We start from the raw sequence: 22,994 nt of genomic DNA on the forward strand, positions 1-22,994 counted from the left end.
CCTTAGCGGCGCCGGTGGTGGAACTCTCTGCCTTGTCGATCTTCTTGCAGACCATAATACCTGGAGGATGCGAATGGTGAGGCTAGGGTTTTTTGGCGGTTGCAAGCGTAAAGAAAGAGGCAAGAGAGAAGGTGGCTCGAGGAAAATGATGACAGAGGAAGTAAACATCGTATGGACTGTCTCGGTTTCCTTTTATACAAGAGCAGAGAGGCTCTGAATGGTTCTCTGACTAGCATAGTAATGGTTTCGAGTACAACTTGGAGCCACGATCTCTTATGCTAACATCTCATCATATTTAATGCTCAGAATCTCTTTCGACGCATGCAGGAGTAGTTGGAACAGTATCCTAGAGAGACCGGCGCACTACGCCGTCAGATGTGCACAGTTTCCAAATGTCATCATAATCCTTTGCTATGTAAAGATTCTTTTCACCACCACATAATCTCTGTTGTGACAGCTCAAAATTCAAACCCAGTCAGCAATGAGTCTTTTCTCCTCATCCTTTCAAAAGGATGGGATGATATCTTTAGGATGACTCGGAATTACTAATCAGATGGAATACTTGCTCAGGGGCTCGCATGAGTACTTATAAGTATTAGGAATCCCGACTAGATGACCCGAGAACTCCTAGATCTTGGTTGTATGTATCATCTTATCTGGGGATCTGAATCACTTCTCGAAGATGCATTCCATTGAAATTTCTCTCTTTGTTGCACTAAGTTTTTTATCCATCAAAGTTTAATTTCACGTACTGATGGGGGGCTTGACGATGGGTGGTATAAAACTATTGTATATCAATATCCTATATGTATCCCGATCCCATATTGTTTCATGTATTCTCTGTGCATATGTTCGAACCTAGAAAAAGAATCTCTAGATGTATGAAAACTACTTGCAGGTATCAGGGTATCTCACAAATATAAAAGTTTATCTCTAAAAATAATAGACTACTACATAGAAAGGAGTCTATGAGCTATATACAACCCTTATATATACGGAGCCAGAGAACCCTACGGAGGACAAGTCCATTGAAACCTAACATACAAGCCTCAAGCCTGCAGAGCGTCAACCCCTATAGCCTTCTGTCTACATGATCTACATCAATATCTTGTCGAGACTATGCATAAGGAGCCTTTGACTAGGTTTAGATTCATCTAGACTAGCCAAGACCTCTTCTTAAAGATTAATACAAAACCACATGATGTAGGGCTATTATCCTTCGGGAGATCTGAACATATCTAAATCTTTGTGTTTTCAATGTGTGATTTGGCTACAAGAAATATTCCCTATATCTTGTACGTATTTGTAAGATCGACGATTCACATATCGTCGAAAATCACCATATTACTGAGTCTTGTCTCTAGCCTGAAAATGGTTCCAGGTACCAACTTCACTTGATTCAGATTGCGTCTCCTTTATTAGGGGCAGGCATCGACGGAATTTGATAGATCTCAGTTGGCGTCCCTGATTTACGATGCTAAGAATCTTATGGTGTTGTTGAGCAAGGTGAAAATGGTTGAGACAGGGAGATCAAAACAGAGTAGCACATGAGCTAGCAAAGCATGCTAAGGACTAGCAAGCGTGTCGGGTTGGCTGGAACTATAGAACTCTTTCATGTATTGAGCACGTCGTGCTCGAAAATGTAATGTGTCTCATGTGTAATTAATAAAATCTCTCTAAATATGTTTCTAAACATAATAAGAGTTAAGCTAGCGATGTGTTTTAAACATAATAAAAGATAAATGCCGTGCTCGAAGATCGTAATGTGTTTCTAAACGTAATAAAATCCCTCACAAAAAAAAATACTATAATGAATCTAATATGTTTCTAAACGTAATAAAGATAAACTAGTGATTCATAATATCATAAAGTTGTCCAGCAGATAGAAAATTCGTTTTTAAACCTTAAAATATCAAAAGAGCTTGGCCACAACAAATGATGCACTTTCCCTGCTTCTTAATAGACAGGAAACATTTAAATTCGAAACTTCAGGTTGCACGCTACATTCTGATGCTGATTCATCCGTAGAAATATCCACACAACTTTGTTTGTGGATCGACAACTTTTAGACAAAAGATAAGATGAACATGCCAAGTGGAATCCCTACAAAGTGACATTGGGCCGCAATTTTCCACTGGATTTGACCCTGCCCGTAGAATTCGGCGTATAACTATGGTAAGTAGTGCAGTGTACTGGAATTCTGGAACAGCATATCTGAATGCACTACTTGCAGGTGACAAAACGAACGATTTCGAGTCTATCCGCACTCCGTGCATGCTCCTGATAGCGCAGCCGTGGAAAAAACGGCGATACCATGGTTCCAGCCGATAACCTTTCTTTTTTTAAACACGGCGATGCAACTCACTCGATCTATTGCATCTCACTTACCATGACCTGTCGAGATGTCACAAGGCGGATTGCACATCTGCACTGGACCTGCGCGGAAAGACCAATTTTATTTTTATATTTTTTATTTTCTAATTTGGCAAAAATTAACATTTGTTTAGAAAAATTGTAAAAATTGACGTATGTCATCCTTTGAGAGGATAAAAAATAAACCTCACTCCTTAAGTGCACAAGATTTATAATAATCCTCCTCTCAGACGACAAGATCTATTTCTCACTCTCTAAAAGAGCAATCAATATCATCGCCAACCAGAGAATGAGGATAGGCTACCTAACCTGTCACCATGGCTTATACAGCCGCCATCAAGGCCAAAAAATAAATTGCCCACTAAGAGGACGAGATTTATAAAAGCATCCCTCTTAGTGGACGAGAGGAGGGAGTCATGCACCTAGTGGGTCCAACAAGTGGATTGGCCGTCGAGAGGGTGAGATTTAGAAAAATCCAGCTCTCAGAAAACTAGAAAAGAGACAATCTATTGTCCTAAATTATGTAACATAGTCTTTGTATTAACTCTAAACGTTTTGTACCCATATCTATCTATCATTAAAACTAATATGGGGTTCTACTCTTCTACACAAATTCACTACGTGAAAAAAAAAACTCAAAAGTGATGGAGCATAATTGCTATAGGTGACAGGTCCTGCACCTATCACCCCAAATGCATCATTAATGACCTATTATAAGTAACAGGTAAGGACCCATCACCAATGAGATTATTGGTGACGAGTCAAAATTTAACCTGTCACTTATAACCTTTATAAGTGACAGGTCATAACTGTGACATGTCACTTATTACAAGTTATAAGTGACAGATTACAGTTATGACCCGTCACTTATAACTGATAAACGGTTTTCATGCTTTTTGGATAAAAAAAAAATTCACCTGAGCTAACCCAACTCAGAGGCATCACCACTCGTTGTGTGTCCCTTGTTATTTTTCAAGCTGTTTTCATAATATGCATACCGTAGGAATCAAACTCACAACCTACCCTCGCACGCGTCTCCGCCTTACCACTTCACCCTCACTTGCGTTCTGAAGGGAGCACGATATTTTATCCTTTTAACTTTTTTGCCGAAGGTCATAGTGACGGGTCACAGTTATGACCCATCATTTTTTAGCTTTGTACAATAGATACACAAACCAATTGATCCGGAGTTTCTTTGGTTAAGCGGGTATAACTTTTACATACAAACTCTGATTTTGATTTTTTTTTTATTCTATGGACATCTACAAAACAGTTACAACTGTTTCCCTTTACCTTGTCAGGTTTGGCAAATTTTTCGACACAAAAAACGGCTTAGAAGATTGAGTTCTCGTCCCTGAAAGTTTCTGCACCATTTTCAAAACACGTGTTTGTGTCTATAGCTATCATCTCTTACATCAAACTTGAGCAAAAATATACAATAATTCCTATTTTAATGTTTGTTAGGTGAGAAAAAATAAGAGAAAAATAAAATAAATATAAAAATATTTGTGAATACACTACTATAAATCAAATTGCTTTAGAAAAATGATATTTGTTTTTACCATTTTACTACATTATGGTTTGCAAATCAATGCAAATTTTACTATTAGATACAAGAAATTATATAGTTATTATTTTTAATTAATACTAGCTAGATTTATAATTGATACATTATGAAGGATATATTAGACATGTCACAACTACGTAAAAAAACTGAAGAGTTGATAGGCTAATACATCTAATATTTTATCAAACTGGTTCGCTAATACATCTAATGATTGACTAATTAAGATTCTTTCATCTGTTCTCATAGGTCAAAATTTGTCGTTAGTTACGGTCAAAACTTGACCCATCACTAATGACTCTCTTGGATGACTCGTCACTGATGAGAATTTGACATGTCACTAATGACTAGTCTAACATGATCCGTCACTAATGAAGAGTCATAAGTAATAAGTGACGGGTTACAACTTGACCCGTTACTGATGAAGAGTTATAAGTAATAGGTCACAACTATGACCTATCACTTTTAACATAAGTGACGGGTCATATTACAATCCGTCACTAATTTTGTATCTGTTTTGTCTATTTTTTAATTAGTAATTTTTTTAAAAATAGCAACCTTGTCTTATATAAAAATTTTCTATCTTTAAGATGAGAAATGCAAATTTTCATTAAAGAAACACCCTTCTCTCTAGAGAAAGTGGTATTCCTCGTCACCCTCTGAGTGAGAGAAAAATATTTCTCAACCATCCAGAGGGCAGAATGAATCTATGCACAGCCACCTAGACAATCATACTATTTATCATCTCTTCAGCGGGCAATATTTAAATCTTATCCACTAAACGAGCGGTTGGAATCTATTTTTATAATTTTTTAACAAGTATCTACTTCTACCAAATTAGAAAATAAAAAATTCTGCACGAAGCCGGCGACGCGACTACCTGGCCCGGCAACGAAGCTCCTTGCAGAAACGCTGGTCGCTTCACTAGAATGACAGCGATATTTGGAGGCACTAAGGGGGAGAAAGGCTTCTCAGCATAGTTAGAAAGATTCATCCGGCTCAATTCAATCAGTAAAAGAAGCAGCAGATGGGTCCACATCCAAACCGGAAGCGTCAATTATGGTCTGGCATGCGCGTTGCCTGTCATCACTCACCAGTGTTCTTGCATAATTGAATTGTTGTCGACAGGAAATGTCAGGTACTTGTGAAGAAAACATGTGCTCTCAATAAACTGGTTCCAGCGGCTCACGACTACAGTTTCAGGATGTTGATGAGCCAGAAACTTCATGCATAACTGCAAGGGACAAACATCCATGCGAAGCAAGTTAATACAATAGGAACTGGGGTACACTTTGTACCTGTGCAACTTCAGCCATGCCCGGGGTCTTGATACTTGGGTAGGCATCAAAATTACAGCTGTATATACAGTATACCCAGGAGCTTTCACGCTTCAAATGAACGGAGAGGGGAGCCGAAAGCCGTCGTACCGTCAAGAGGTGATTCAAGAATCAAGAGTAAATATGTACACACACATTACACTATACAGCGAGTCTGTTCTGCGCGAAATCATACTGTCAAGAGGTGATTCTTATTCTGTTCTGCACGTAATCATACCGTCAAGAGGTGATTCAAGAATAAGAGTAAATATTTACACACATCTATATACACTGTACAACGAGTCTATTCTGCGCATACGTACAGAACAGACATCGGCTCTCCACTGGCCGGCCGACCAAACCATACTTCCTTTCTCACGTGCACCCCAGCTAAGCCTTCTCCCTGCCGTGCGCCCCCAACCGAGCATTCCTCCCTCCCACGTGCTCCTGATCGAGCCGACTTTACATTCGTGTGCCCGACCGAGTCCATCTTGTGCTATACTGTAGTTATAACTTGATTTATAGTTGTAATTAAGAAACAGCAGAGTTACAATATAATAAACATTCTAGTTATGATATGTATTATCGAGTGAGTACTAATTACAGTATGGTAGACACTCTAGTTATAATATAGCAAATATTCTAGTTACAATATAGTGAATACTACCGTTACAACATGGTAGACACTCTAATTATAACATGATAGATACTCTAGTTACAACATAGTAGAAACTCTAGTTATAATAGGTATTTTTTAGTGTGAACTAGTTACAATATGGCAGATACTCAGTTACAACATGCTAAACATTATAGTTGCAACATAATACACAATCTAGTTACAACATGCAGAATAATACAACTGTAACATTGCCGATTACAACGTGCTAAATAATACAGTATACATATACTTGTAACCACTTTATATTTATATTTACAACTAATAGTTATAATCACTACATACTATAGGTTGTAACTCCCCTATTCACGTAATTGTAACTGTTTACAATGACTACTCACAAGGTGGACACATCCTCGATAATCCGGTAGACCTGCAAGGTCGGTTGGTGAGACCGTGCTCTATACCTATAATTACAATATGTAGTTGCAATCACCGTATGCTTATAGTTCTAACTCTTCTATGTGCAAAATTACAACTGGTTGTAATCACTGCTCGGTCTCCAGTGAGCCCACGAGGTCGATGGATGAGAGCACGCTCAGTCCGTGGAGCCACACACACACTTATATATATATATATAAGGAAAGCTTTGCTAGGAGTGGTTACAATTTTACGCATATACACATACATTTTATATTATATTATATTATATATATATATATATATATATATATATATATAGTTGCAATTTTGCACATAGACAAGTCTAATATGCATCGAGACGCAGAACAAACTTATGTTGCCATCACTACGGCCGATTATGCTTCCATTTTTTATCTGAGTCAACAAACCAGTCTAATCTTATGCCCATAAAAGTTTGATTGAGCGAGTTAAGCCTTCCATGAGTCAACAAACTAAGAGAATCAATCCACTGATGCCACATACATATCAAACTCCATCCAGCCAAACATACAACGAATATTTTTTTTTTATTCGAATCATTAAAATACGATATCTAGAAACACAAATCCGATTTTCGATCTATTTAAAACATATTGTTGAAAAAAAATACCCTTAACAAATAAGATCCATGAAGACTATATTTTAATAAAATTTTAAAACAGTTATACAGTTATAACATGATACTGGTTTTTAAGTAACTGACCTATTTTTTTACTGCAACTATACTGTTTTAGGATCTTAACAGATCAGTTACATCCCAAAAACACTATAGTTTCAATCAACAAAAATGATATAATTACGACTATATATATTTATAGTAACTAACATATCTTGTAAATCATAATTATACTGTTTTTTATCATAACTAAAAATAAACACGGAGATGAACAAATTACAATCACATAACAAAAATCATATAATTACGACTATAAAAAATACCTAAATTACAACTATATATATTTATATTAACTAACATATCTTATGAATCACAACTATACTAATTTTAAAATCGTAATAACATAACACTAAACTATATATATATAAGTTTTGCGTTATGTCATTACGATTATATATATATATATATATATATATATATATATATATATATATATATATATATATATATATATATATATATATATATATATATATATATATATATATATATATACTGAACAGTAGATATAGAATAATACTTATGGTGTAAAATAACACTAGAGATAGAGGTGCAACTACCGATATATTACAAGCCGATAATTGCTCATACATCTAATACTCCCTGGACCTCTGGTGGGGCAATGTATCGACAAGATGATAACACAGATGAGGGGTATACAGGCAGAGCAGTGAGATTAGAGCCGCCTGGTAGACTAAGATATTTGCAAACATTGCTTCCAGTAATCGAATGAACTTAGCAGGAGGAAGTTTATTGATAGTTGAAGTCATAAAATCGTGTGATCTCTTGGTTTCTTGAGTACCACCATCTGCTGCGCACCAAGGCTTGAAGTACTTGATACTTAAAAAGCTCCAGTCCAACAGTTCGCAGAAATCACAGATTTAATATCACAATCGTAGAAATCACTGATTTGGCCTCCCAATGGGCAGCTTTGAAAGAGAATTATTAGCAAAGAAATGACACCGTAGTGAAGCCAGCTACCTAAACTCGTCAGGGACGTGCATGCCAAAACCACGCTTCAACTTCTCAATCCTATTCAATAAAAAGGTGATAACTGTAAGTAGGTGACCATATGGGAAGCCATTTAATTAAGAAATACATGCATGTGCTAAGAGTTAAATTGCTAGAGCCAGGTCCTATGAAAATTATTTGCACAAACTGCTTGACGACACTGGACTACGCAATAATTAGCGAACTAGACTGCGGTTGTGCGCAGATGATTGCTACAGACACAGAGATATAAGAAATTGGCTTCAAAGAAGAACAGGCCACTTGCTTAAATTGCCAAAGCAAGCCAGATGCATGTCTACAGTGGATTCAGCATCACTTGTGGTACTGGGTTCGATAATTTGTTGGAATAGTCCCATATTGATTGTCGCGGAACATGGCTCAAATTTCTGGCCATGTAAAGTCTCACCTTCTGGGACTTCAGATGTTTCATCTCTCATGAACTACGGTAATTCTCGTGCTAAATGAAATCAGGACTTTTGAAGCAAGACCACAAGAAGCTTATACTCCTTTTTTTTTTCCTTTTTTGAAATAATGAAGCTTCACTCCTTCTCTACTATGCGACGGACAAATTTAGTGAATGTAGAATAAATGAATCTGAATGTAAAAAAACAATGATATAACTTTTTCATACTAACAAAAGACAGGAAAAACTAACTTTTAAAAAGCAAAAGCACATGTAGAAAATGTGAAGAAACTTACGTGGGAGCAAGTTTTCCAAGACTGCGTAATTTCTTGCCAGTTGCTTCATCAGTAATATTTCCAGATATCTCAACAGAATATGATTTTCCAGATATACGTGGAAGTCCTCTTCCTACAAGCAAATCTAAATCTCTCTGCTGAAGTTCTCTGCCATTGACAAAAACGCCAGTGTTCCCACCGGCACAATTTTTGGCCATTGGATAATTGAATTCTCTAATATAAGGCTGTAAAACAACAAAAGTATTCATAAGAACATAATTTTTTTAAAAGCAGTAGACCGGCCTTATTTAGAGAGAACTCATCTTACAGGGATAATGCCAATACATTCTCGGCCCATGATACCCCAAAAACCAGCACGGTAGTCATACCTGAATTATGAACAGAAGAGAGCAGTTAATCTTGTCTCAAAAAAGAAGTCCCAAAAGTACCACTAGAAAACTAATCATAGAGCTGTAACAAATTCCCTCATACAGCAACTAATCAGCTAGATAATGCATTGTTAAGATTAATTTACACCAATGCCTTTCCAGTATCCATGTCAAAATAATGCTCTAGTCAAGCTACAAATGCATATTCAAAATGTTGCAGGTAAAGGTCCATTGAACAGTTAAAGGTAAAGTGCATAACTGTTGATGCAAGTTGAAGTAAGGAGCTCAGCAGATTGATGAAATGATAGCCACGAGAGTAATAAGAGCATGTTTGGTAGAGCTCCCTGATCCAAATTCTCTGAGGGAAGTGATTCTATTGCTGAAAGTGGTTCTCTAAGGTGAACTCTATGGACGACGTGATTATGTGGCAAAGTGAATCAGGAGCAGTTGGTTTTTTTAGCTCCTAATATCTAGTTCATTTCAAGGAATCACTCTGGGAGCTGAAAACTGCAATTACCGTTTGGCAAAACTCCCACTGATTCCACTATGGGAGTTGGTCTGGATGCTCTGCCAAACAGGCCCTAATATATAAATATGTTAATGTCTACTTTACACAATTGCACATAATATACTGGAATTTCTACATGCTTATCACCATTGATGAAGTTTAGCAAGCATCATTTCAGCTTGTCAAAAAGAAAATAATGGATTAATGGAAAGGGCCCTCATAGTGTGAATACATTACAGGAGGTATTGATTAGAAAACAACAGGAATAGTAGAGATTGCATCTAAGAAAACAATTGCATGATTGGTGACATGAAGCAGGGCTTTGTTCCCTCACCAAAAAGACAAAGGAAGCAGGCTTTTGTGCCACTGATGTGCTAAGCCTTCGCTTCGTTGCTGCTTGGCACAATCAATGATAGGGAGGGAAAAGGAGCAATATGCAAGTTATATCATGTATTGCATCCTGCTTCAGGCATTCCGATGGGGCAGTAGAAGCACAAACAGGAATTTGACTTCCAGCAATGTTATGAGCCTCTTAGCAGTAAGAGGAATAGGGGAAGAAAGGACCTATCTAATATAGAATATGTTCCAAACACATGAACTTATCAATAACAACATGATCAAGGTCAGGCGCATCCACACACAGATCTAAAAACAAAACATGTGTTGTAATTTTGTAAACTTAGAAGGGAGTTTCAAAAGGCCATGCTAGTCTTCTAGAATCAAATGTTTGTGATATTGTTCTGTTTCCTATAACCTTACTTAATCATAACCTATATCAATAAACCAGGTTTTCTTCTGGCTAAACAGATAAGTCATGGACCCGTGGTTTTTGCTCCTCCAGATTATGTGTATGACTTAGATGGATTAGTCCATGTTCATAATCAATAGAATAAACAGTACATGCAGTGCGAACTAAAAGAACTACTGCAAACTGTTAAACAATATAGCTGCTACTATAGCAATCACTTACCAATATGAACCAGGCTCCACAGGACCCGCTTTCTTCTCTGCCTTCTTAAGTGCTCTTTCAGAGATCGGATGACCATTAATTGAAACCTTAACATTGTCCATGGACTGATTAAATAAAGAAAGGTCCTTGAAACCCTTCTTCAAGAAACCAGCAAAAAATGAAGAATCCCCACTCTTACCAGTTGAGGACTGATCTTCATCTAACCCAGCCTCAGAGGAACCATGAGAAAACCCAGAATTTGTGCGCTCATTAACTGATGATCCACTCTCTTCTAGGGAATTGGCATCTTCAACAAATGGCTGCTGCAATTTCCCCTCGTCTTCGTCCATTTTTAATTCCTCGCGTCTCTCATTTTTGCTTGTGGATTCGAGGGCAGTATTGACATCTTCTCTGTTGTTTTCATCGTAGTTGCTAATTCTTTCAGCTCCAAGAACGCATTTTTTGTCTCCTTCGCTCTTTTGCTTGTATTTCTTGCTCATGTTTTCACCTTCGGGGCTGTCACCATCATCTTTTTCATTTGTATGCTCATACTTTTCACTTCCATCTTCGATATTTCCAGTATCATCTTTCACACTATCCTGCTCGTGCATTTTGCTACCATCTTCAAGGTTGCAACAGTTTTCTTCCTTGTTTTTCTGTTCATAATTTTTGCATGAGCTGTCATCTTCAGTGGCGTCTTTATCATCTTCACTTTCCTTTTGTTTGGCTCCTGTACTAACGCTCTCAGCATCGTCATCATCATCTTTAACATCATATTCACCTTTGGAAGTTATGTCAGATCTATAAGTCGTCCCTTGGTCCTCCCCATTGGTATCATTTTCTTGGCTGCACAATGGATCAACAAGCTTGTCCTCTAAAACTGGAGAGTGTGGGCTAACAGGACGATCTACAGAAGGCTCCACCTTACAGTCTGCATCTCTTTCGCACAATATATCCTTTGGGCTCCAAACGTCTACAGACCTGCTTGGAGAGAAAGAGAGATGATCCGCTTTTGACTGAATGCTCCTGCTTGACCCACATTCTTTGTCAGTCCTGTCGTGACTAATGGTAGAAGAAAGTGAATTATCATCAGCAAAATCTAAATTGATTTGCATGTTGCTATGCTCATTTGAATTATAGAACACTGAATTGAAATTTTCGTGATGTTGATGGGCAGAATCTCGTCTTGTCTGATCACCTGAGTTTTGCTCCATTTCAGGCACATATAAGGATGCTGATGGTGTAAAGGGAATACCCTTTGCTACCCCATTTTTCAAACCAACTATCTGACAACAAGACCCACACTGCAGCCGATTCTGCTTCCTCCCTGTGCATTTTTCCATAGGCATCTGCAGTAGCTGATAACAAGAACTGCACACAACATAGGGTGCAGCACCATCCACTGGACGGCAGATATATTCTGCCTTCTTCCTGAAGTACTCTGCCCTCCTCTTCGATACTGACCGATGCGAGTACAGTGATGATGCCACAGACCTCCGATCATAATCTGATGAAACAGATGGAGACCTCTCAAACCGGTAGGTTTCATGCTGCCCAGCAAAGTACCTCGCCATTGGAATGTTCTCCTCTTGCGGTGCAGCCCTATGTCCATGAAGGCAGTGCGGACATGCGCAAGCATAATGATGGTAACTCCCAGGCCCAATCCCTCGGTTCTCCCACTGCCTCCCAGGATACTGGCGGTATTGCCCACTCGACTGTCTCACATACCTCTCCCCATGCTCAGGACGCACCGGAGAGTACGGGCTCGGCGGCAAGCCATGCCCATACCGCCCACCATAGCGCGAGCGGTGGTACCCCAACACAGGCGGCGGCTCAGGGTGCTCGGGGATCATGGAGACAGAGCGGTGGCTCACCCTGCTGTGCTCCCGCGGCTGCCCGACGACGTGGCAGGAGCGCGTGATCTGGTCCCTCAGCTCGTCCAGCTTGCGCAGCAGCTCCACGGGGTCCTGCTGCAGGGCGGCCCACTCGGCGCCCCTCGGCTCGCTGCATTGCGCGCGCTCCTCCGCCCCAATCCTCCGCCTGTACTTCATCTCCTTCAGATCGCTCCCCATGGCGGGCGACTCCCTGCCGAGGCAAGGACCTTCCCACTTTTCTCCCCGGATCGGCAAGCGCTAGCGTTATCCTGCACGAGTTGCGCCATTTGTAGGGGGTTAGGGCGGTGCAGGAACAGATCAGAGGGGTTCTGAGGGGGAGGTGGGGAATGGGGTAAGATCTGTCGGTTTTGTTGTGGGGAGAGGGAGGGAGGGGGGACGGCGGTTACCTTCCTACGTTGCTCGCTGCGGCGAGGCTACGGCGCGGGGGCGTGGCGGCGCCGCCGTCTCTCCATTAGGGTTTCGCGGGGCGGCTCGAGGAGTCCGCCATGAGAGAACGGGAGCAGAGTGGGAGCGGCAGCGTGCGTTCTATTGGAGACGACGAGGGAGCGAAGTGCAAGAACCTTTTATATAGCCTCAGGTTCCCCAGGGACCTATTTGCGATATATAGATTCCTCGAGGGGCCCGGGCTCGGCGGGTTACGTGGGGATGTGGTCCGCCTTTGGAACGATCTAGCTTTGACGCTGACGTGAGGGGTCAAAAACGCGGGCCCACCTGGAGACGAGCGGCCGGAGTGGGCCACAGGAGTACAGCTACCGGGGCCCGGGCGTGGCGCCTTCGGTTTCTTAAGCATTAACCAAACATAAACAATCAGTCCTAATCACTTTTCCATCGCACTTAGAAACATATAATTCATCCATTATTTACGTAAACATCGCAACGGAATCGGAATTAAATAGGATTGCTTAGAGAAGGGGAATACGGTGTGTAATCTGTTATTGGTGAAAGGGACCTGGGCTTGCATGTGAAGTGTTACTTGTGCTGAAGAAGGCGTAGTGCTTTCAGAACAGATTGTGTGTAAGCGACTGGCCATTAAAGTAATACAGTAGACTATTAGCTGTATGATGCCTACTCGAGAACAATGTTATTCAGACCATCGTGTTCAGAAAAAAAAAATTGTCAAATCTGATAGCTAAATCTAAGTGAGATTCTGACACCCTATCCGTTCTCGAGTAAAATTTTATATACTAAAAAAGTTTTACCGAACACCTGTGTTACCAAATGCATGTCATTCTATCCTTAGAAATTTTATTTCAAACGCAGGTCGTTGTACAATATGGAGAGAAGTCACAAATTCTCTTCATGATATACTCTTCCTTTCCCTTGGAGGAGATGCTTTAATTTTGACTAGTGCATTCATCTTAAAATTTCAGAATTTGCAACCAAGTCATGTTACAAATGTCATTGCTTACTAGTGCTGCAATTGAATATACTATAGCCAACATGATCAGTGGCGGATCGCACCCAAGAATTTAGGTAGCGAATAACTATCTTGGGCTTAGCGGATGTTGGCGCCTACCGATGTACCACACTCATTTCAGTTATTGAAACACGCTCATTCCCGTCACAAGACTCGCTAGAACATGGTCATGCCCAGCTCATGTGCTTGACATGTTGCCCTCTACCACCACTCTTGTTGGCACCATCACGCCGCCACATCCTACAACAGCGTTGACATTCGCTCTTCCCATAGTTTGATAATTGGACTATTACTGATATACTCGATCCATAGCTCTTCGGCTCTTCTAGGCTTGTAGCTGTCTTCTTCCTACCGTAGACAGACACTGAGCAGGCGCTAGAAACCTAGGGAAGGGTGGGTTGGGGGGATCCGGATCCCCTGGCAACGATATCACGATAACTTCATCGTTGACACGTAAGCTCGGCTCCACGCATCAGTGATGGCGTGCAACGTCAGAGGATCCTCGTCCCACTGCGAGTTGGGGGTCTTGCAGCGCCGGGTAGGTGGGGTAGTCTACTTTGAACATGTTTTGGACCACATGTGCTTTGTCACGGGGAGCCTGCATGTCCAAGGCCATATGCGTCCGATTGGAGGTTGCATGTGAGCCATTCATTGTTTTTTTAGTTGTACCACAGTTTTTATGCAAGATGCTAGAAAGAAACGTTACAGCAGCATAAGGTAGTGCCTGAGTTGAGAACATTTTTTTAAAAAAAACGTGCCCTTACTTCTAGAACAATACTAATTTTAAATGTTGACAGCATGTCAGTTAACAAAAGCATTCTAGAACAAAATTGATTTAAAATGTTGACAGCATGTCCGTTACAAATGGGTATGCTTGATTTCCTTATCCACCATTGCTTAGCCTTGTCTAACAATGTTAGAGTATACGGTAGTTCTTTTGCTTGGTTTGAATTTGAGCAAGCTGGATTATGATTTTCTTATTTTTAAGGGAGAGCCAAATTTGTTTTTCTTTGCTAGCAAAGTTTGCTTACCAAGTAAGGCTAGTGGGCAAGGAAAACAAACATGCCCAAAGCATTTATGGGCTAAATATTTCAGCGTTTCCTCAATCCTAAGTTATTACATGAAAGCTTGAACCCTAAGAATATTAATGCCAAAGAGCGTTCTAACAAAAACTTTAAGCTGTGTTAGACATACACTTGTATTTTAAGACACTTGATTAATTAAGATTGGTAGACTCTTTTCTCAGGAAGATTTTAAAACTCTGACCGGAGTAACACCCGGATATTCCGATTCAATCTGAAGGTAAGATTGGTAGACTCTTTTCTCAGGAAGATTTTAAAACTCTGACTGGAGTAACACCCGGATATTCCGATTCAATCTGAAGGTTCTAACCTCAATCTGGAACCTCCGAGTCACTCAAAAAATAGCAACCCAAGGACCTCTACCCAGAGGTTCATTTGGAAGTTCCGAGTTCAACCCAGAACTTCCGAATTATGCCAAAGTTTCCGAACTTGTTAGATCATAGACTTCATCAATCTTTCATATATCTTTTACTTTTAACTTGTTGTCATACATCTTATGGTATATATTTTTGTATTTCTTTCATGTTCATCACTGCATGCGTTCTTCTTTAGAGAACAAAGGACCGGAGTGTGACGCGGAGGTGATCGAAGGTGACACCAAACCACCAGAGTTCTGTGAATGCTGTGAGGGAAGCATCAGGCAAGAGCCGGAGCAGCAAAGCAAACATCTAAACATATTGCACCTCTTATTTTGGATCATGTAATATCTAAATTGATAAATTATACTCTATGTATGTTATGCATGTTGAGTTAGTTGATGTCGGGAAATCGTGTAGCGCTTGATTGCATTTATCCCTATCTTGTATCGATGATCTCCATCTTTGTAGACTGGCTATAATCATGAGAATGTCTAGCTTAATAGTGGCAGGAGATGCTTAGCAATGCATAGGTCTTCGATATAAGTCGAGCGGTGGAACGTCCCATCGTTCGCGAGTATATGGCTTAATTACTTTCACCATGAGAAAAATGATGTGTTGAGGAGTAGTGAGAATGAGATGAGATGTGGGCAGTACGAGGGGTAGGTCAAGAGAGGAATCTGGATGCCATAGATCGCTTGCATCATTTAAGCACCGTCCATCAGTACCGTTGGCTTTAGCACTTTTCGTACTAACCTCATGTCGATCTAATGGTAAGACAAACCAGTTATCATACAATATGCTAACGCTTGTCGTGTGTCCCTATGACACGTAAGAGAAAAAGAAAAGAATACGCAAGGTGGCGGAGAGTCGGATGTGTTCGGGACATGCTCGTGGTAACCTTGGTGCTATAGGGGTATGTGCAAGTGGGTAGTTCTAGGTATGAGAAAGGTTGACACGAGTATCCCCTTGTATGAGCCTGTATGGTCACACAAGTCGAATGGTCCTCGAGTTATGCGGGTAAAGATGTACCCCCTGCAGGCTGTAAAAATAATTTCAATTGTCGTGCTCTTAGTCATTAGCATGCTTTTGTCCATCCGCATCGGTTGTAAAGTCACGAATGTAGGATGATATGGTATGGTATATTGGGATGTAGTTGAGATGGTTATATTCTTAGATATATTTATGATATATTCAGTTACATATATGTTTATGTTGCTGATTATAGGGTAGAAGAGTATTTGTGGTCATGTGTAGATTCTTACACATTTATATCAAAAATTGCTTTCGCGTGTGAATCTACCTAATCTTGTGGTTGTTCCTTGCTAAACATCCAAATGCATAATCATTTAAGTCATGCTATTTATATGTACCCATTATGAACTAAGTCTTGCGAGTACCTTCGTACTCACACTGCTCTTTTAGGTTCTACCGATAAGGAGGAGCTAGTGTTTGGCTACTTCACACCCATTAATGTACGTGGCGAGCATGAGTAGTGCAAACTACTCGAGTGGTGAGTTTTGGGTAGTGCCTTAGGGCAATGGCTCCACCCACCTTTTTGTCAATAGATTTTGTTTTCCGCTGTGTAGTGTCTTGTAAATATTTATGACAATGTAATGAATTAATGACAAGTAATATATCTTAATTACTCACTCTTTCTTAAGCTTTGTTGTGATGACCTATGTTGGAAATATGTGTATTCTGATCTTGGGCACAAAACATATACCGAGACTATCGGTATGATATTATGATTAATCATTGTAGTCGTGATTAGGTAAATGATTGATTTAATGATTAATTAGAATATTATTTGAACGGTACCTCATGCGGTATGAGAGCAAGGTTTAATGAAGTAGCCTAAAATACTTATGATGTGGATTAATAAAATGTGACAACATCACTAAATTAACCCACTAAAGTTTACCTTTAGATCCTAAGTGTTTGCTCTAGTTTATTCCTCATCTTGTCTTAGATTTTGTTGTACCTCTTTTTATTGATAACTAGTTGCAATATTGATCCCTAACTCGTCTCCTTCTTAATGGGTTAAGAGTGGTCATTTTGGGCAAATGGTTCTAAGTTGGTGAAGATGAGAGAAATGTGATAGAGCGTAGTTCCTTTTCTGCGAACGTTTGGATGATTAAGTTAACTATACTATGCTCCTAAGTGTAGCATATTGTTCTATGTTGCACCTATATTGTTTGTTCTCAATTATGTTGTTTATTATTAGGATGTATTTACAAATTATATTGCATCGATGCAATTGACAAAAAAAAATAAGAAGGTAAGGAACGCACTCCAATGATGATAAATATTGGGGGCTCAATTAATAAGAGGTAGGGGTCTGGTGTGTCTCATACGGTGATGGTATGGAAAGTGAATATGTTAGCAATAACTTATGAGTATCCACCATACGATGATAGTTATGGTCGTCTACCTATGTGAGTTTTCTAATATCTTCCTAGATGAATTGCCAGGAATATCACCCGACCGAGAAGTAGAATTCTCTATTGAGTGTATCGAATGCCTCCAAATTAATTGGCATGGATGAAGAAGCGGATTCAGGAGTTGCTCTTGAAGGGTTTCATTCGTCCGAGCTCCTCACCTTAGAGATGCCTGGTGCTTTTTGTGAAGAAGAAGGACCAAACTCTGAGGATGTGTGTTAATTACCGTCCGTTGAATGAGGTCATCGTTAAGAATAAGTATCCACTTCCTCGAATTGACATTCTATTCGATCAATTAACCGGTGTCCAGATTTTCTCCAAGATTTGAGCTTGGGCTATCACTAAATAAAGATTCGACCAGAGGATATTCCAAATCTGTATCCATTACAGGCTCTATGAGTATACCGTTATGTCCTTCGACCTGACCAATGCACTGTCATTCTTTATGTATTTGATGAACATTGTCTTCATGGAGGAACTTGATAAGTTTGTTGTGGTATTCATTGATGATATTCTCATCTACTTCAAGACTGAAGCAGAACATGCAGATCATCTCTGAGTTGTTCTTGGCTGACTACAAGATCACAGACTCTATGCCAAGTTAAGCAAGTGCAAATTCTAGCTCAAAGAAGTCACTTTTCTAGGTCATGTCTTATCTGATAACAGAGTCGTTGTTGACCCGAGCAAAATACAAGAAGTCCTCAATTGAGTTCAACCCAAGAATGTCACCGATATTCGGAGTTTCCTCGGACTTACGGTTTATTACCGCCGGTTCATCGTGAACTTATCCAAGATTTTCAAGCCCATGACTTAGCTTTTGAAGCAAGGGAGTGTATTCGAGTGCTCAGCTGAATATGAGTCAGCTTTCCAAACTTTGAAGAAACTGCTCACAGTTGCTCCCATTCTTGCTCAGCCTGAAGTGGACAAGGGTTTCAATGTCTATTACGATGCTTCCCGCATAATCCTTGGATGTGTTCTTATGCAAGAAGACCAAGTTGTTGCTTACGCTTCACGCCAATTGAAGAGGCATGAAGAGAACTACCCAACTCATGACTTAGAGCTTGCGGCAGTTGTGCACGCTCTAAAAATTTGGCGCCATTATATATTGGGCAATATGTACCATATCTACACGGATCACAGAAGTCTCAAGTATATTTTCACTCAAGTTGATCTAGATATGAGACAGATAAAATGGCTCGAACTGATCAAGGATTATGAGCTGAAAGTTCATTATCACCCTGACAAAACGAACGTTGTCGCTAATGCACTGAGTCGAAAGGCTCGATGCAATTGTCTCTTGCTCGAGACTAAAGTCATCACACTTTGTGATGATTTCCGAAGGCTCAGACTCGAGATAGTTTCAGAGGGATTTCTTGCAAACCTGGAGATCAAATCTACCCTCCTGGATCAAATCAGAGAAGCTCAAAATGATGACAAAGGCATGACCCAAATTTGAGATAAAATGAAGGAAGGCAAGGCTACCTAGTTCTCTGAAGATGATCATGGTATCTTGTGGTTCAGGAAGAGACTAATGGTCCCTAAGGTTCTGGAGCTGAGAAAAAAATATTCTGGATGAAGCTTGTGATTCATTGTTATCCATTCACCTAGGAGTACTAAGATGTACCAAGTTCTCAAGTCCAATTTTTGGTGGACCCGCATAAAGAGAGAAATTGCTTGTTATGTCACTGAGTGTGATGTTTGCCGGAGAGTAAAGGTCAAACACCTCAAGTCGACCAGTACGCTCTAGCCCATACCAATTCCCTCTTGGAAATGGAAGGAGATCGGTATGGATTTCATTACCGGATTACCTAAGCCTTTTGAGGGTATGACTCGATTTGGGTCATTATAGACCGACTCACAAAGTCAACGCACTTATTCTCTGTGAAGATTCAATATAGTGCCAAGGACTATCCGAAGCTATATCTCACTCAAATTGTTTGTCTTCATGGAATTCTGAAGAAAATAATCTCCGATCGAGGTACTCAGTTCACTTCTCATTTCTGGAAGAGACTTCATAAAGCTTTGAGAACCGTGCTTTCCATAGCACCACTTATCATTCTCAAACCGATGGTCAAACCGAGAGGATAAATCAAATTCTAGAAGACATGTTGTGAGATTGTGCTCTCACATATGGAAAGAAATGGGAGATTTGCTTACCGTTTGCCAAGTTCTCCTACAACAACAGCTATCAATCGAGCATTGAAATGTCGTCATTCAAAGCTCTCTATGGCTGAATATGTCGAACACTGCTGAATTGGTCCGTGTTTGGCGAAAGAGCTGTTCTAGGCCCGGATTTGGTCAAAGAGGCAGAAGAGCATGTTCTGATTAGTCGTCAGTGTCTCCTCCAGCTCAATCTCATCAAAAGAGTTATACAGATCGTTGCCGAAGAGAACTCATATTCACCATTGGAGATTTTGTATATCTCGAGGTGTCTCCTCTCAAGGGGATTTGACGTTTTCAAGTTAGAGGGAAGTTGGCACCTCGCTATGTAGGGCATTTCCAAATTGTTGCTCGACAAGGAGAGGTGGCTTATCAGCTGGAGGTACCTCCATCCCTCTTTACCATGCACAACGTCTTCCATGTCTCACAATTGAAGAAATGCATTCGAGTCCTGATTGAAGTCATTGAAGTTGCAAACCAGGATTTGCACCCGGAACTCTCTTATTGCGAGCGACCCATATGGATTCTGGCTAAAGCCGAGCGCAAGACTGGACGTCACTCCATCAAGTTCATCAAAGTACAATGGAGTAATCACTCCGAAGATAAAGCGACGTGAGAACATGAAGATCGACTACGTGTTGATTTTCCTGTGTTCTTCTCCAACCCGTGAGTGTTACCTTAGTGATATCTCTCACGGCATGGTATTTTGACGTCGTTCGCATCATTTCTTTATCGCTCAATTCATTAAGTTCTTAGAGTCACTGTACTCTCCCCTAAGCTCACCTGAATCTCGGGACAATATTCTTTTAAGGGGGAGGTTTGCCACATCCCAAACATCTAATCATGTATTTGAGCATAATCATATATCATTAGCATCATGCTTAATTTTAAATAATTTAATTTTTGGAACACTAGAGCACCTTGATTTGGATAATAAAAAGGAAGAAAGAAATTCAGAAGAGAAGTAAACATTTTTGCAGTTGAAACGGAACTTGTTTCTCTAGCAAATGGGGTCTACATGAGTGGCTAACCACTCCATCTCCTTAATGGGCAGCAGCTCCCACTCACTCTCTCTCTCTCTCCCTCCCTCATGCCTCCTCACTCTCTCTCCCACCCAAGCAAGCAAGAGCTACACCCTCTCTCTCAAGCTCTCTTCATCTCACCCCAAAAAATCTACCTTCAAGAAGCAAAATCAAGGTATGCATGTGATGCTATGGTGCTCACGAGCTCATTACCTTCCCATCCATCCAAATATTTTGCGCATACTCGAAGGATTCGAGACGTTCTTGACATTTTTTGATGTTCTTGATGTTTGTAGCTAATTAGATGATTTGGATGAGTTTGAGCTAGGAAATCATGTTGCTTTGTTGGTGGATGAAGTCTAGAACCCATGTGTTAGTGCAAACCCTTCACTCCTTAGATTGGTGAGGATTTGCAAATCAAATCGACTAAAATTTCCCCCACAAGTACTCTCTCTGCAACAATCCAGAGGTTTTGGGTGCAACTCGGAAGTTCCGAGTAGCACTGGGAAATCTCCATTGAATTGTACTAAAAAATTGTGTGGATTTAGTATGTAAATTGAGTATAGAACCCTTGGCCTAGTGCATATACATGTTTATATGGGATAGATTCAACATGCAAGATGAATCGGCAAAGAAATCAATGAGAACACGTTTTCTTCTAGAACTCGAAAGTTTTGGGTTTGCAACCTAAAAGTTTCGGGTGGTCCTAGTTAGAGCTAACCAAGAACCCCCACCCAGAAGTTCCGAGTATAGCCTAGAAGTTTCAGATAATTTGAATTAACTCTAACAGAGCACCATCGCTCGGAACCTCACCCAGAGAATCTGACTCAACTTGGAGGTTTTGGGTATAACCCGGAAGTTCTGGGTTAAACCAAGCAAAGCCTAACTGAGAACCCCTGCCCGGTGCAACACCTGGATATTCTGGCTCTACCCGAAGGTTCTGACCTCAAACCGGAACATTTGAGTCACTCAAAAAGTGGCAACCCGAGGACCCCTATCCAAAGGTTCACTCGGAAGTTCTGAGTTCAACCCGAAACTTTTGGATTCTGTCAGAGTTTCTGAACTTGTTAGATCATAGACTTTGTCAATCTTTTGCTTGTCTTGTACTTTTAACTTGTTGTCATGCATCTTGTGGCATACATCTTTGAATTTATTTCATGCTCATCATTACATGCGTTCTTCTTTAGAGAATAAAGGACTAGAGTGTGATGCGGAGGTGACTGAAGGTGACACTAAACCACCAGAGTTTTGTGAGTTCTACGTAGGAAGTATTAGGCAGGTGCCGGAGCAGCAAGACAAGCATCTAAGTATATTGCACCCCTTATTTTGGATCGTGTGATGCATAAATTGATAAATTATGCTCTATATATCTTATGCATGTTGAGTTAGTTGATGTTGGGAAATCGGGTAGCGCTTAATTGTTGCATTTATCCCTATCTTGTATCAATGATCTCAATCCTTGTAGCCTAGGTATAATCTTGAGAATGTCTAGCTTAAAAGTGGTAAGAGATGCTTAGCAATGCATAGGTCTTCGGTAGAAGCCAAGCGGTGGAACGTCCCATCGTTAGTGAGTATAGGGCTTAATTACTTTCACCATGAGAACAATGATGGGTTGAGGAGTGGTGAGAATGAGACGAGATGTGGGCGGTGCTAGGAGTAGATCGGGAGAGGAACCCGGATGCCATAGACTGCTTGCATAGTTTAAACACCATCCGTTGGTGCCGTTAGCTTTAGCATTTTCTGTACTAGCCACATGTCGATCTAATAGTAAGATAAGCTAGTTATCATACATCGTGCTAACACTTGTCGTGTGTCCCTATGACGCATAAGAGAAAAAGAAAAGGAGAAGCAATGTGGTGGGAACCGGAGGTGACTAAGACACGCTTGTGGTAACCCTGGTGCCATAGGGGTATGTGCAAGTGGATAGTTCCAGGTATGATAAAGGTTGACACGATTTCCCACTTGTGTGGGTCTATATGGTCACGCAAGCCGAATGGTCATCGAGTCGTGTGGGTAAAGATGTACCCCCTATAGGGTATAAATACAATTCGAATTGTCGCGCTCTCGGTCATGAGCATG

At 40.3% G+C, this 22,994-nt stretch overlaps 1 protein-coding gene across 1 annotated transcript; it reads right to left on the bottom strand.

Annotated features, from left to right (window-relative positions):
- Positions 1 to 7,516: 7,516 nt before the first annotated feature.
- Positions 7,517 to 12,987, bottom strand: LOC133916029 (uncharacterized). The gene is made up of 5 exons (XM_062359502.1): positions 12,824 to 12,987; positions 10,564 to 12,685; positions 9,025 to 9,085; positions 8,718 to 8,941; positions 7,517 to 8,039 (listed from the first exon to the last, which is right to left on the bottom strand). The coding sequence occupies exons 2-5, from the start codon at positions 12,612 to 12,614 to the stop codon at positions 7,985 to 7,987; spliced, it is 2,391 nt and encodes a 796-aa protein (XP_062215486.1). The 5' UTR covers positions 12,615 to 12,685; positions 12,824 to 12,987; the 3' UTR covers positions 7,517 to 7,984.
- Between the last annotated feature and the right edge of the window lie 10,007 nt (positions 12,988 to 22,994).

This window comes from Phragmites australis, chromosome 1, assembly GCF_958298935.1.
Source record: "Phragmites australis chromosome 1, lpPhrAust1.1, whole genome shotgun sequence".
NCBI classification, from domain to species: Eukaryota; Viridiplantae; Streptophyta; class Magnoliopsida; order Poales; family Poaceae; genus Phragmites; species Phragmites australis.